General features: G+C 46.6%; 1 protein-coding gene across 2 annotated transcripts in view; it reads right to left on the reverse strand.

Moving 5' to 3' along the window:
• The window catches only part of PIAS1 (protein inhibitor of activated STAT 1), a 102,384-nt gene that overhangs the window by 42,876 nt on the left and 44,753 nt on the right, over positions 1-14,755 (reverse strand). For both annotated transcript variants that reach the window (XM_075896847.1, XM_014578062.3), the window contains exon 2: positions 13,946-14,390. In XM_075896847.1, coding sequence (XP_075752962.1) covers positions 13,946-14,390 — 445 coding nt within the window. The remainder of the gene's footprint in view (positions 1-13,945; positions 14,391-14,755) is intronic.

Consider the following 14,755-nt stretch of genomic DNA (forward strand, 5'->3'; position numbering starts at 1 on the left):
TTAGAATCCCAGACAGTGCCCTTTAATTAGGATAGACGCACACGGTGATGGGTTGGATTACAGAAATCCCAAGGGTTGCCTCTGGGTGTGCTGATCGAGCCACTGCTGCCTGCCTTCCTGCCCGCTAAGGCTCCCCACCCTGTCCTGCTGAGCCAGAAGCTCTGGCCTCCCCCAACCAACGCACAGAATTGGGGTTACCACCCCCCTGAAGAGCAACACATATGCTAGATCAGTTCCACTCTGGAAGGGTTCAGCTAGAAGGGCTCAGCACCCAGGAACACAGAGCCCAAAGAGGAGCACAACCCACTTTAAATCCATCTTACCGTGTTTTACACAGAGAAGGGGCATAAGGTCAGCCCCCTTTATCAATGAAAGAAATATGCACAAAGGTTGCTCCCCTCAAGTAATAATTACTTACATTGGGCTTAATAAAAACACTTCTGTTTATCGTCAAGTATAAAGAGTAGGATTTAAATAATTGCAAGTAAAAACATTTCAAAGTAATTTACGAAGTTAAAACGAACAAAAGACGCCAGCTAGTTCTAATCCACTAAGAAACTTGTTACATGCAAATTCTTATCCCAAACAGCTGTTCTTATCTCAGGTAAAAGCTTTAAGTCAAAACTGATCTTTACTCTAACCTGGAGCTAAGTCTACACAGGCACTTTACAGCACTAACTTTCTAGTTCAGTGGTGTGAAAAAACACTCCCCATTGCCCCCCAACACAGCAAGTCACAGCTCTCTCTCTCTCTCTATATATATATACACACACACACACACACACACACACACACACACACACACACGGCTTGACGAACTGCGGCGAAAGCCGCTCGCCAGCCGCGCATGCGCAAGAGCGCGCCGCCAGTAAATGGGGCGCCAGGCTGAAATCGTGGGCACAACCCACTTCCTCAGAGGACTCCTGTCATGATCATGAGGGTTAGCCAGCAGCCTGGGGACTAAGGGGTTAACTATGTCCCTTACCTAGCCAGGTGGAATGGCCAATAGGAATGTAGGCAGGAATTTCTAAGTGGGAGAAAGGAATTTGTGGGTTTTCCCTCCCTTGTTCTGGGAGTTCTCTCCTACTATTGAGGGGGACAGACACTGTCTCCCTCCAAGAAAAGACTCTTTCTTCACTTTCTGTAAGTAGGGTAACGTTCAGATAAAGCCGTTAGATTTTATTGGCTTATGTTTTGGGTATGGGATCTGATGTCTTTTCAAAAGTGCACAGACGTTTGGCTTTTCTTTGTAACTAAGTTCTAGGCCCATGGAGTTTCTCCATGAGTATATTATCTGTTACTTTTCCATCTAGTTATTATGCTTGCAATAGGAATATTGAGGTGACAATAAAAGTTTTCTTTTTTCTTTTATTAACTTGGTATTGATTAATGGTTGTGTCCTGCTTTGTACTTTAGGACTGAGATTTCCCAAGTGATCTCTCCCCTGATTTTTCACATCAATACTTGGGTGGCGGCAGCAGAAGTTTTATTCCCAAAATCTAGGGTTTTAAGATTTTTTGGGGGTGTGGGAGGGAGTTTTATACCAAAGCCTGGTAGATAAGGTTTTGGGGTATTTGCTGGCCCCCACTTCTGCATTTATCATGCCAGAGTGGGGAAGGAGCCAGGACAACTCCTCTCACCTCGTTTTTTTCAAGCTACAGCACTGTAACGCACCAGTCTGAGTCCAGGCTACAACACTGGGAGCCCTGTTACTCAGGGAGGTGGTTTCCATAGGGCGCTGGCCGGGCTGTCTTCCAGCACTCATGCCGTGGCCATGCTTTCAGTTTAGAGTGCCGCCACAGCTGGGCTTTCCACGTAAGTGTAGACAAAGGCTCAGTTTACAGCAGTGGTCTCCAGCCTTTACACACCCAAGATCTCTTATTAAATGTCAGGGCAAGCCAAGATCTACCCCATCCCTTCCTCAAGACCCCGCTCCTTCCTTGAGGCCCTGCACTCTGTTCCCCTCCTCTCCATCACTTGCTGTCCCCAGCCCTTACTCACTCCCACTGGGTTGAGACAGGAGGTGCGGGCTCTGGGGTGGGAAGGAGGGATCTGGGGGTGGGAAGGGGAGAGAGGTGCAAGCTCTGGGAGGGAGTTTAGGTGCAGGAGGAGGTGGAGAAGAGGATGCTGGCTCAGGGAGGGGGCTCCAAGCTAAGGAGTGTTGGGGTGCTGAGCAAGCACAGTCTTGTCGCTGTGCGGGTGCAGGAGTTTGGGCGGGGGTGCGTGAGGGGCTCAGGGCAGGGAGGCTGGGAGTATGACCGTCTCAGGACACAGATTTGCAGTGTGTGGATGGTGCAGGTGTGGCAGAAAACTGGGGATGTGGGGGTGCAGGAGTTCAGAGATGTGAGAGTCTCAGGACAGGGGGTTCCCATGTATGATAGGCTCAGGTTTCGGTTTGGGGGGCGGTACAGGAGTGTTCTGATGCTGCAGCCTGATGGGGCGTGGCCCCAATTGGGGGCTTGTTGGCCAGGCTTCATTTTTAAATAAAATATTATATCACCAACAAAATGTTTCAGCATTGTCTTTATTAATGAGAGGGGCAGGGAACCTGTTTTGAGCCGGGGTCACTGACCCACAGAGAAGTCAGTTGGGGCCACAAAAGTGAGATGCAAAAAAAACCAACCCCTCCAAAAAACCCCAAGCCTCACTAACGTGGTCCCAACTGAGACCCATCACTCTCCTGACATTCCAGCCCCAGGACAGATTAATTCTTCTGGGGTCAGTGGAATTTGTGGGCCCCTAGAGGTGGGGCCAAAAATGAGGGTGAAAAACAGAGTACAGGAGCAAGCTGAGGGTAGGCCTCTGGCCAGGAGGGAGGGGGCAGGAGCAGGGTGCTGGTGAGGTGTCCGGCACGGGGGCAGGGTGCTGCTGCAGGTCTGGCCAGAGGGTAGGGTGCTGGGGCAGGGTGCTGGTAGGGGTCTGGCCAAGGGGAGGGGACAGGAAGAGCTGCACGCCAGGTCCAGGGTCTCAGGAAGCATGTGGGATGCTCCTTCCCTCCCCGAACAGTGAGCAAGCTTCCTGAAAAGCTGGGTCTGTCGTGCTGCGAGGGGGCTTCCTTCCCCCTGCTGCCTTCCTGCATAGGGGGAGGGAGAGAAGGGGAAGTAGGCATCCTGGGCCTGCATGCCAGCTCCAACTTCTCAGAAAGCACACGCTCTTCCTCTACTCATCACAACAGCCGGCGTGCTTCCTGAGAAGGTGGAGCTGGCATGCAGTCCAGGGACTGCCCACCTTCGCCCGCCCCCAAAAGGCAGGAAGCACAGGAAAAGAAGCCCCCAGCAGCGTGACAGACCCAGCATTTCAGGAAGCGCGCCGGATGTTTAGGGGAGGGGAAGAGCAGCCCACGCGCTTCCTGAGATGCTGAACCTGGCTCGCAGCTGCAGGATTTCCCCCCACATGCCGCAGGAAGCCAGCGCTACCTCCATTTTCACAGGAGGTAGCATCAGCGCAGGCTCCGTCTTGGGGGTGGAAGGAATGGGGGGCTGGAACACCTTGTGATCGACTGGTTGTGTCCCCGCAATTGACCAGTCGATTGCCATTGACGGGTTGGTGACCATGGCTCTACAGGTTCTTTCAGAAGTCTTTGTTTGCAGGTTTCTTCATGGGTATCCTCTATGGGTGGGCAAGGCAGTTTCCAAGGCCAGCTGAAACCAAAGACTGATCGCTGTCCATTCCTTAAATGGATTTCCCCCCCAGGATGGGAACCCCCTGTTTAGCACTACCCACTCCAGTGGAAAAGAACCACACACAGGATGGATTCCAACACCAGGGTCACATGTCTTTCTGGGACCAACCACAGTTTGGGCTTCCAGGACAAAGAAGACTATTCACAAGTTGCTGGCGTGAATACTGAGCCATTGCTTTCCTCAAGTATCACTAATGGCCCTCATTAGCACATTTAGAATTAAAATCAGATTCACACTTCATATGTCTATCTGCCATACAAGAAAGATACATGCATAAAAATAGGGTATACAGATTCAGCAGACAGTAACTTTACAATGGATATGTTACATGATCCATTTCGCATAAAGCATCTTTGAGTTATGCCTATTCATACTCATACGCCAATTTTCATAAAGCACAGGGGGCATGACACACACAATCACTCTTGAGAGAAATATCTAGGTCACTCAGAGTTTAAATCCTTGAAATACTCAAAACATGACTGCATTACAGAAAAAGGCCAACTGCGGTTTCCATTATAACTTGCTGCTGAGTGAGTTCATATTTGGTTATCCTGATATATGTCGGACTAAAGACTGATTTGAGGACACTTAATATTTGAATGATCAGAACCAAACTACGTACACTGAAATGTACACTTGCAGCGAAACAAAAACTACCTAGTTACCCATTTGATAGGTCTCTGTAGAGTTATACAGGTTGGGGCTCCCTGGTCCAGCACCTGTGGCACCTGATCAGTCCCAAATAAGGGAGTCCGCCGGACCAGGGAAGGTCAATTCTTGCCCTCTTCCAGGCTGCCAATTGCCTGCCTCCCTGTGTGACTGCTGGCTTCGGGGAAGACTCCAAGCCTCAGCAGGGCTCCTGGCTGCAGGCCCTGCTAATGTCCGACTCCCGGCTGCCACAACTCTCTGGTCCAGAAGCATCATAGACGTTCAGATCATAGACGTGGTCGTACCAGAGAGTCCTGGTTTGGAGATGTGCACTGGGAAAAATTCTGGTTACGCTGAAGTCAATAAATGCTACTAATTTCAGTACGGTCAGGATTTACAGAGAGACAAAACAACATTCTAGTTGGATACAATTGGTTTTTAGTCTTCAGTTATTGATGCCTTTTATTCTCCACTTCTCATCCTGATCTTGAACAATGTGTTTTATTAAACAAGCACAGTTTGGGATTGTGAGGCCATAAGAAGTCTCAAAACTATTTAACATGTATTCAATTTTCAAGTTTAAGTGAGACCTATGACAAATATATACACAAGAAATCAGCTTACGTTTAAATAAGGACTAATTATAAAATATGACTTTTCAGGGGCTTAATAGTCTCCTGTAAATCCTGAAATTACCCGTTCAAATTTGAATAAATTTCTTTATCACAAAGTTTGGTCAACACATGTTTTAGTACTAGGGAGATCTCCAGCAGGCACATCTGTTCCACTACGAATATGCTGCTTCAGCATTAGTCCATTCATGTTATAATTAGTGAGTTTAGTATAGATAACGAGCTGTCAAAAAAATCACAAAAACCTAGTTTCTTTTGAATTAAGTAAATGGTTTAAAGTTTAGAGTTCACAACGCAAACTACATCTATTTGGCATGTTTTCTGATATTCAAATCTATCAAATCAATTGTGAAAAATGTGATGAGCAGCCATTAGCCGCCTAGCTGCATAAAAAGCATTTCATTCGGAGGTCCTTCTATGGTATTCATTGTAGTAAGGTACGTGCACACGCATATTAGATTAGTCTGACAACCATTCACTTTTCTGTATTAAGCTACTAAGATCAGTTCCATTAGTTTAATTCTTCTGGGTGAATCATTGCCAACTGGTTTACGCAAAGTAATGTTCAAAGGCAGAGATGTTACACCCAGAAGTTAAGTCAAGTCACAATTGTTTGCATCATAAGTCAACTGTAGGTTCAGTCCAGAACATTTTTGTAAGACACCCTAAAGAAGAGTTTGTACTAGGGATGTTAAATAGCAGTTAATGGAATAGTCGAGTAACCTCATGAAATTTTATTGGTTACTCGACTATTCTATAGTCCCTGGGAGCGGGGCTGGCAGCCCCTGTATCCGAGTCAGCAGTGCGGGGTTTCAGGTGCGAGCTGGTCTGCGAAGGCAGCCAGTTTAAAAATCATCTCCCCTCAAGGACTGGCTGTCTGTCACCCTGTGATGGTGCTTCTGAGAAAGAGGCAGCAGCGTGGAGTGGCAGCAGTCCAGATCTGGATTTCCAACACTCTGGTCATCTGAAGAAGTGGGCTGTACCCACGAAAGCTCATGATACCATGGACATGTTTTGTTAGTCTTTAAAGTACTACTAGATAATATGCAAAAGTTAATATAAGCTGAAAGGATGACTCATGTATGCTTCCCAGGTAAATATAGGGACTGGTTAAACCAGTTCCTCAGAGACAAAGGGACAAACAACCAAGGGAAGGACCATTACCTGCTAAGTAGCCATTCTTTGCATGGAAGGACCCAGGGACAAAAATCTACATTTTTGCAAAAAAAAATAAAAAATAAATAATAAATAAATTTTAAAAAGCCTTGCATTTCCTTTTTTCCACAAGACTGCCTGTGACCTCTCTCTCAGCAGTAAATGATTCTCAAAGGGGGACAGGACTATAAAAAGGGGCAGACACTTCAAAACACTGCACATCCATCCCGTTCTCTGCAACTGAGGTGGACAAAAAGAGGAAACAGCATTGGGCTTTGGGAGAGGAGTGCGGTCAGTAATCTGTTTGTAGGAATGTTACGAGAACTTTTGGTTGAATCAAATATAATGTAAGTGAGACACCAGTAAGCAGTTTACAGGCAGTCCCCGACTTACAAACCGGTTACGTTCTAAACACCTGGTCGTATCTCGATTTGGTCGTAAGTCGGAAATGCCCTTAAACGTGCTGCCCGCGCTGTTCGAAAAACTTGACGTACATGGTTCTCAACTTGAAAATATTATAATGGGGTTAATGGGAGGTTGGTCGTAACTCGGTGTCTTCGTAAGTCAGGGAGTGGCCGTATATTTTTCTTGTATATCTCATTACTTGTACGCACTTCAAATCGCTCTTTGATACAGTTAATCAACTTGTTTTTAAAATAACAAGCAGTCTTGTGGCACCTTATAGGCTATAACCAAAATATATAGGATCATGAGCTTTCATGGGCAAAACCCACTTCATCAGATGAACTGGAGTGGAAACAACAGAAACCAAGAGACAGATGTAACAGCAGAAGAAGTTTTATTTTTAACTAATCTAGTGCACAACCTGAAATGTTCAGGTAACTCCAACTGGGAAAATAAGTGGTGTGTGTATATTATTCCCTTACAGGAAAAATTGATTTAATATATTTGTAATGTTCAGGAGAGGGCTAGGCAGTCCAGGACATACATTTGGGAGCAGAGAGATCTGGGACTAGGAGTGTTTGGGTTGCCCTGTGATAGTTTTTATGGCTGGTAAGAGCGGAGGTTTGGCATAGGCGGGAGCAACTTACATGCCAGAGGCTGTTTGTCGGCAGTCCAGTTTGGTGGCTACAGCAGCAAGGCTATTGTAAAGGGCACCCCATGTCACAGGCAGGCATAGCAGCCCCCACCAGTCTAGACTCTGCCATGGTATATCACCAGGACAAATAAGAATTGGGATCCATTGCACTAGGCTCACAGGATTTCAGTAAGTAGCATAGATTATTTAAGCTCTTTTTTTAGAAAAAATATTGATTTAAATATTCAATTGTGGGAAATTATTAATGGAAGGTCAGACAATTATTTAATGCCAGGAGATGTTGAGATTCAAAGTCAAAGCTTTACGTACAAATTGCCCTCATCACGTGTCAAAATATACAAAATAACCTTAAATCATCAAATCATTTTCCTTTTCACTATTCACTCACTAATCCATCTGTCACTGGCCTAATTCAAGTGCGTGAATCATTGGATTTTGACAAGCTATCAAGCAGCGTTTTTCTTTCTTTGCCTAACTCACTCGGATTCTCAACGACAAACATTACTGCTGAAACTTAAAAACCAACAAACAGTCTGGTAGCAGTTGTATGTGCACTGAAACGGATGTTAATTGACATTCACCAATACAAATCTAATCCTTCGAAGCCCACTCCTGGCCAATATGCATTGCGAGAACACGTTTCATTGTGGATTACACTAATCAGCTTGCATCAGGTACACTGTCCAATAGGGATGTTACATTTAGATTGATTAACCAATCAAACAGTCGATGGGCTTTCCTGCTGGGCTCTTGCTACAGTTCAAAAGCGGAAGCTTCTAAGGGAGTGCGGAGCCAGCAGGGGACTCCCCCGGTTGGCCCTGCGTTCCCTGCAACGACTCAGCCTTCAAAATGTACAAGAGCCATCGGGTCTCTTGTACATGTCAAAAGCAGGATTGTAATAGTGGTGCAAGTGGAGACTGCTTCAGTCTCCACTCACACCGTTTCCTGCTATGCCTCTACCTCTCCTGTCCCCAGCAGAGAGTGGTGAGGGGGAACCGGCTCCTCCCAGCACCGGTTCCTGCGATCCCCTCCTTGCTGCCTCTCTCTGATAGAGGCAACAAAGGGGGGAGGGGGCAACTAGTTGCATCACTAGTCGACTAGCCAATAAGCTTATGCTTCTTGGCTGGTCAACTAGTCACTTACATCCCTACTGTCCAATCCAGATGCTTTTTAGACTTTGCAATCTCTCACAGTGCTAAAAAAAATCAGCTGTGTCCCTAATACTGCTGAGCTGGGACCCAACACCTTTTCTTCTCAGTAAAAAAAATCCAAGCCTAATGACAGCCCTCTTGGGTCCAGAAAGAATGTTGCAAGTGCCTTCAAGTCTCAATGCTACTTACAATAGAACCATCACTTTTGTATTACGTGCAGGACTGTGGAAAAGCTAACCAAGAGTTGCGCACTGGGAAGACAAATGAGAGACTCTGTGATTAAATAGAGCAATGGCAGGGAGCGATACTCTGCTGTGGAGTCTGCTATTTTGAGTTCTCAAAAAATAGCACAGCGAGTCAAAACCACTAGTTTTGTACACGTACTGGGCTTTGCAAACGTACTGTCCCTCCACTGGTACAGCTCTCTACTGCAAGCTATGGGGTACATGGCAAGCCCAGAAAAGGTAAACACTCATCTTGACTGGCTGTCACAGAGAAAAACTTCAACAACAAACAGTCCTGCAGCACCTTAGAGACTGACAAAACATATAACTGGTATCGTGAGCTTTCGTGGGCACAGCCCACTTCTTCAGATGAAGCGGGTTGTGCCCACAAAAGCTCATGACACTATCCAGTTTTTCCAGTTACAGACTAACTCGGCTACCCTTCTGAAGCTTGTGTCACAGAGAACACAGCACCAGGAGTTGCTGCAACTATTCTAAATGGAAGGTCTTTAGATGCAATCAGTATTCCAGTTTCCCATCAATACAGCCCATCTTACAGGCATAGTACATTAGAAGATATTTTTAACAGTCTGGAGCTACACTCTGAGGAGACAAGAGACTCACATCCATTGCCTTTTGTTCTAGACAACAGGAAAAAAGTCTGGTAAATTCCATTTGCCTACTGGGTAAGCAGATTCAATTAGCGAACCAGCTACCTACAATACTTGAGTACAAAGGGCGTGTTTTGGGTATGACAAATGAAAGATAAGTGCCTCTTCTAGAATGTCTGTAACCGAGTAACTACTCTGAAAATGATTAAGTGAAACCTGAATAAATTAGGGTACACGGAACTTTAAAAAAAAAAGTCTTTGACCCGTTCCAGAGACTGGCAACAGGTTCCATTTGTGAGGCGGGAGCTAGTCATTCTGAATGCCAACTGAAGTCACCCGGCTGGTGGTCTCATGGGAAATGGGGGATGAAATCAAAACATTCCTATATACCGATACAAGGTCCAAGGAACAGACAATAGTGACGGCTGTATTTCAAAGAAGAAAAAAGTCACAAGTGCCTGGAACGTGGATCAACCAGTTGAAAAAATGCTCTGTAAGCTGAAGGACTTCCTTATAGCAATGAATGAGATACCTCAACCACTCGGAGCAAATATCCATCAGATAACCTAATACAGTAACTAAAGCCACCATCTATACCCAACAACATAAAATAGGGGTGTGTGGGGGGTGTGGGTGTGTCAAGGAAGGCAGGCCAACAATAGGGATGTTAAATAATGTTTAATCAGCTAATTGAGTAGTTGATGGAATTTCCACTGACTACTCGATTGGGCGATAAAGGGGGAACTGCGGAACCGCAGCGGGGTTAGCTCCCATCCCCAGGAGCTAACTCCGCTGTGGCTCTGCCTTTTAAATGTATTAAGAGCTGCCAGGCTTTTAATACATTTAAATGCAGACACACAGTGTATGGGACTGGGTGCAAGTCAGAAATCAGCTGATTCCCGACTCACAACCGGTCCCACACTACACCTCTGACTTCCCTGCCTCCACAGAGACAGTGCTTGGGGGAACCAGCCTTTAAGCCAGCTCCCCCCACCCCCTTGCTGCCTCTCTCTGATAGAAGCAGTGAGGGGGGGCCCCCCCGTGGGGAGGAGGAAGCAACTAGTTCAGTCACTACTCGGCTACCCAATAAGCATATGCTTATCAGGTAGATGGCTATTCGACTAGTCACTTACATCCGTAGTCCACAATTGTATTTACGTTTAGAACTTTATTTGTAAACCAGTTACTTAAAGCGTTTTCAAGATTTTAAAGATTTTTTTTTTTAAGCTGAATCAAATGTTTACATCTTCCCATTGCTAAACTAGTGGGTTTCTCTCACTGACATAAGAATGCATAGTAATGCACTTTTCTTATATTTGTGGGGTTTTTCCCAAATGCCCTCTTACCACCTGCAGTCAGTGCTACTAAAACAACCAAATGGACTGGTTCTCACATGTATGCACCTAGAAGCTCCTCCCTCCCCTTTTCAGTCACAGCTTAATGGACGGAAAGAATTGAACATACACGCAACACAGCTAGGTGGCCAACTTTTCAATCTATCAACACTCAATATGTCTCTTCATTAATGTAGAAGATATTTAGCTGGAATTAAAGTTGCATCCATTGTATTCGTCCTTGCATTCTGAAAGTTCACAGAGAACTGCCATATATATGACAGAGTGCAAATTATCATTTCTTTTGCTTTGTTAGGAATGAGGCCCATGGTGTACTGACCACAGGGAGGAGAGAATGCATACCATAATTCATGCTCTAGAGTCTCTAAGTGAAATTACACTATTACAGTGTGAAATGTGAAAGTATTTACAATACTAAGTGATGAGAGACAGCCTGAACAGCTAATTAGCCTGGACTGCAGTCATTGCTGGGAATTTCTGTTCGCCAATTAGAGATTCCAGATGGAAGCTAAATAGATAGGTCACCCAACTGTGCTGAAAGTTGTGTTCTACCAGAGTTAAGGAGGACAACACATTTATTCCACAACTGTTCACTAATTGATTTCTGTCACATTAGTCTTATTAGCGCCTCAATTTTAAAAAGAACAGGCAAGTGCAAACTAAACATACAGGCTGCCATATTCGTGATCCCACAAATGTAACAACTTATAGCAACAAATACTCCCAACTCAGTCCTTGTTCCGGTATGCACACGTTGCACTTCAGGACATGCAAGTTACCTGCTCGTTCTCAGAACAGAATGAAAGGAGCGGGTTTTTTTTTCGGTTTTCTCCCACAGATGCTTATGGAAGAGCAGAGGCAGTTCAGTCTCCACGGGGAGACCGAAGTTTTCAAAATCATTTACAGATGTGTTGGGGTTTGTCGGTTTCCTCTCCCCCAAAAGAGATAACTGTTGTTTCTATTCCCCTACCATCCCACGCCCAGCTGATGTTTCCTAGTTACAACAGTGATATCCTTACAAGTACACAAGTTTTAGAGGGGGGGGGTAGCCGTGTTACTCTGTAACTGAAAACAGCCAATAGTCCTGCAGTGCTGCAGCACCTTAGAGACTAACAAAACACGTCGATGGTACCAGGAGCATTCGTGGGCACAACCAGCGAGTAGCAGACGAGGACAGGTTGTGCCCACGAAAGCTCACGATAACATCGACATTTTCTGTTAGTCTCTAAGGTGCTGCAGGACTATTCACTTTCCTCACAAGTAGAGTTTTCCAGGGTTCCAATCCAGCAAAGCACTTAAGCATGCCAGGCGTCCTACTGAAATCAATGGGCACACAAAGACAAGACAATGCTTCCGTGCTCTGGTGAACCAGGGACCAGAACAGGAGCACAATTTGCTACACGCTGTTCTTTAAGACTCCAAATCATCCTAGTCTGCTACACAAATATTTTATAGATTACAACTGACATTCTCTCTAAGCCGCACGGCTGCGCTGGGGCTATTAAGCTCTGTGCAGAGGCTCACGATTGCAGCGGGAAGAGATACCTCTCCCCATGCCCCGAAGCTGCCGCAGGTGGCGTGAGAGGGACCCTTCCCTACCCACGTTAGCAGGGAGCAAGTGTGGCCGGCAGGGAAGCAGTCAAGCCAGCAAGCGCAGCTCCTAGGCAGGGGGGTGGTGGGAGCAGCGCACGGCGTGGGCCAGAAGCGGGACCTGTTACTTGCTTCCAGGATACAGTGCGGTGCCTAAGGACAGGCAGGCACCAGGCAGCTTGCCTTAGCGCGGCTGACCAGGAAGCACCCAGGTACGCCCAAGCCCCAAACCCCTCCCATCGAGATCCACGTCCTGCACCCCAAACCCTGCATCCTTGAGCCCACCCCACAGCCCTCACCCCTTCCTACACTCTAAGCCCCTATTTCAGCAGCCACCAACCAGTAGCTTGGGATCTACTGGTTGGTCTTGAAGCCTCTGACAGGTGATCCTGACTGGGTTGGGCAAGAGGCTATCAAGTGCCAGCACTTCAGCTGCCACGGCCGCTGCCGCCTTTCCCCCACAGCTCCAGCCCTTTGCCTTGGAGCTGTCCCCTCAGGAGCCTCCTGTGTTCTGGGCAGGGGAAGGAGAGGTGGGGAGCTGATGTCAGGGTGCCCCCTCTCACTCCCTGTGTCCTATCTCCAGAGAGTAGAGAGGCGGCACAACAGGGCTTAGGATGGTGTTTGCTGGCTGCTTTTGAGAGTGGTGCAGGGCCAGAGCAGGGGTGAGCCTGCCTTAGCCCTTATGCACCACCACCCAGGAGCCACCTGAGGTAAGCAGGGCCCAGCTTGGAGCCCGCATCCCGAAACTCTACCCCAGTCATGAACCCCCTCCTGCACCTCAACCTGGTGGAAGTGAGGGAGGCTGAGGGAGGGAGGGAAGATGGAGTGAGCAGGGGCGGGGCCTCTGAGAAGGGGCACAAAGTAGGTGGGGAAAAGGGTATTGGGATGTGAGGTAGATCTTAGATTGCATTTAAATTCAGAAAGTGATCTCATGCTTAAAAAGGCTGGAGACCACTGCCCTACTGCAACCTGCAACACCCTTCTGTATTCTGAAATCCTCACCCCCCCCACTGGAGCACCCTCCTGCACCCCTGGCCCCAGCCCAAAGCCCACACCCCTGCCACAGTCCTCATATCCCTTCACTCCAACCCTCTCTCACAGACCTGAGCCCCCTCCCACACACAGAACCCCTTGGCCCCAACCCCCGCCACATGAATTTCGTGACATGCATCAATACAAAGGTGATGTGCTGCTCAGCACATCACCTTGGTGCACACAATAAAATTCCTTCCGCACGGGGGTAGGAACAATGAAGGGGGAAACTCTGATTACTACCACAAGACATTTTAACTACAAAAGCTGCAGCCTCAAAAACCTTGTGGGTCTCTCTGAGATTAGTTCCTTTAATTCCAGAAAGGATCACGATGACGATTTAATCGGAGTTGCTACATAACAAAGACCACAGAATTTTCTGTTGGGCCCAAGTTTTGTTGGTGGTTGGTTTTATTCTGGTTTAACTACCCACTTTTAGTTCTTTAGACTTCCTTATTTAAGTTCCCTTTTCTAAAGCTTAAACAAAAACTGCTTGTTTTTGCCCATTCCTTCCCATGGGGACGCTGAACTTACATATACTACAGGCAACAGTACTTAGTGTCTTAACTATAGTTGCTATTTGAACCAACTTGTGAGTGTTAGGATGACATGTCTCCTCCTGTGCACTGTAGAACAAGCTGTTCCAAGAGGCATTTACTTCTTGTATCCAGAAACACTGGTTCTCGGGATCCTGTCTCGATTTAATTATGTCAGTTTATACGCCAGAAGCTACAGTCCCCCTCCACCCCACATTCTTACTGATGAGAGATTCTAAATACAGAATTAACGTTACAGCCTTACCTAGACTGGTTGGTTTTATCAGCTCATCCAGCAAGTCGTAAAAAGGTAATTTCTGAAGCTTTATGTCTGGGTGGACAGGGTGGAGCGCGGATGTTAGGTGGGGCAGTTCCAGTTCATGTTTAGGTCCCAGAAGAGAAACAGGAAGCAATGGTGACGTTGCAGGGTGGCCATCATAAGTGAGCTGTGGAATGGTAGATGGAGACAAAGTTGCTGGCATGGAAGTTGAGTGTACGCTGGGGAGAGACAAGTCTGCAGGTGTCATGATTTTCTGAGGGAACCTCCGCCTATAGAGTTCTTTAATTTTCATTTGGACAGCAGGGCTGCAGCCGGCTTTTAACAAATGCAGTGCTTTTGTGAGAAGTTCGTGTTTGCGTCCGTGCTTGTTCCTCCCCGCGTAGCCCAGAAGTACTTGCAGCTCAGAAACTCTAAGGCTCATAACCATTTGCTTGAAGACAAACAAAATTCATAAATATTAGTATGATAGTTACCACTTCTGCAGTGTCAATACTTCTGTTCAACTTTCTGACCAAAGTTTATTTAGCACTTAACATTTCTAACCCATCCTTGACGATCGAAAACACAACCTACAGTAGGATCTTGGTTCTGGATTACTAGCCTCAATCTAGATCAGGGTTTCCTAACCTATAAGTCCGGACCCAAATATGGGTCGGCATTACATTTCAAAAGGGTGGCCAAGTGTCTCCCCAGGTGTGTCTTAAGGAGCCAGTCACACATTTTTTGAATTGCCCTGGTCACCAAGTCTTCCTGAATTGTCAAAATGGGTCCCCATCTGGAAAAGGCTGGGAACCG

The sequence above is a fragment of the Pelodiscus sinensis genome, chromosome 14 (genome assembly GCF_049634645.1).
Source record: "Pelodiscus sinensis isolate JC-2024 chromosome 14, ASM4963464v1, whole genome shotgun sequence".
Classification (NCBI taxonomy): Eukaryota; Metazoa; Chordata; order Testudines; family Trionychidae; genus Pelodiscus; species Pelodiscus sinensis.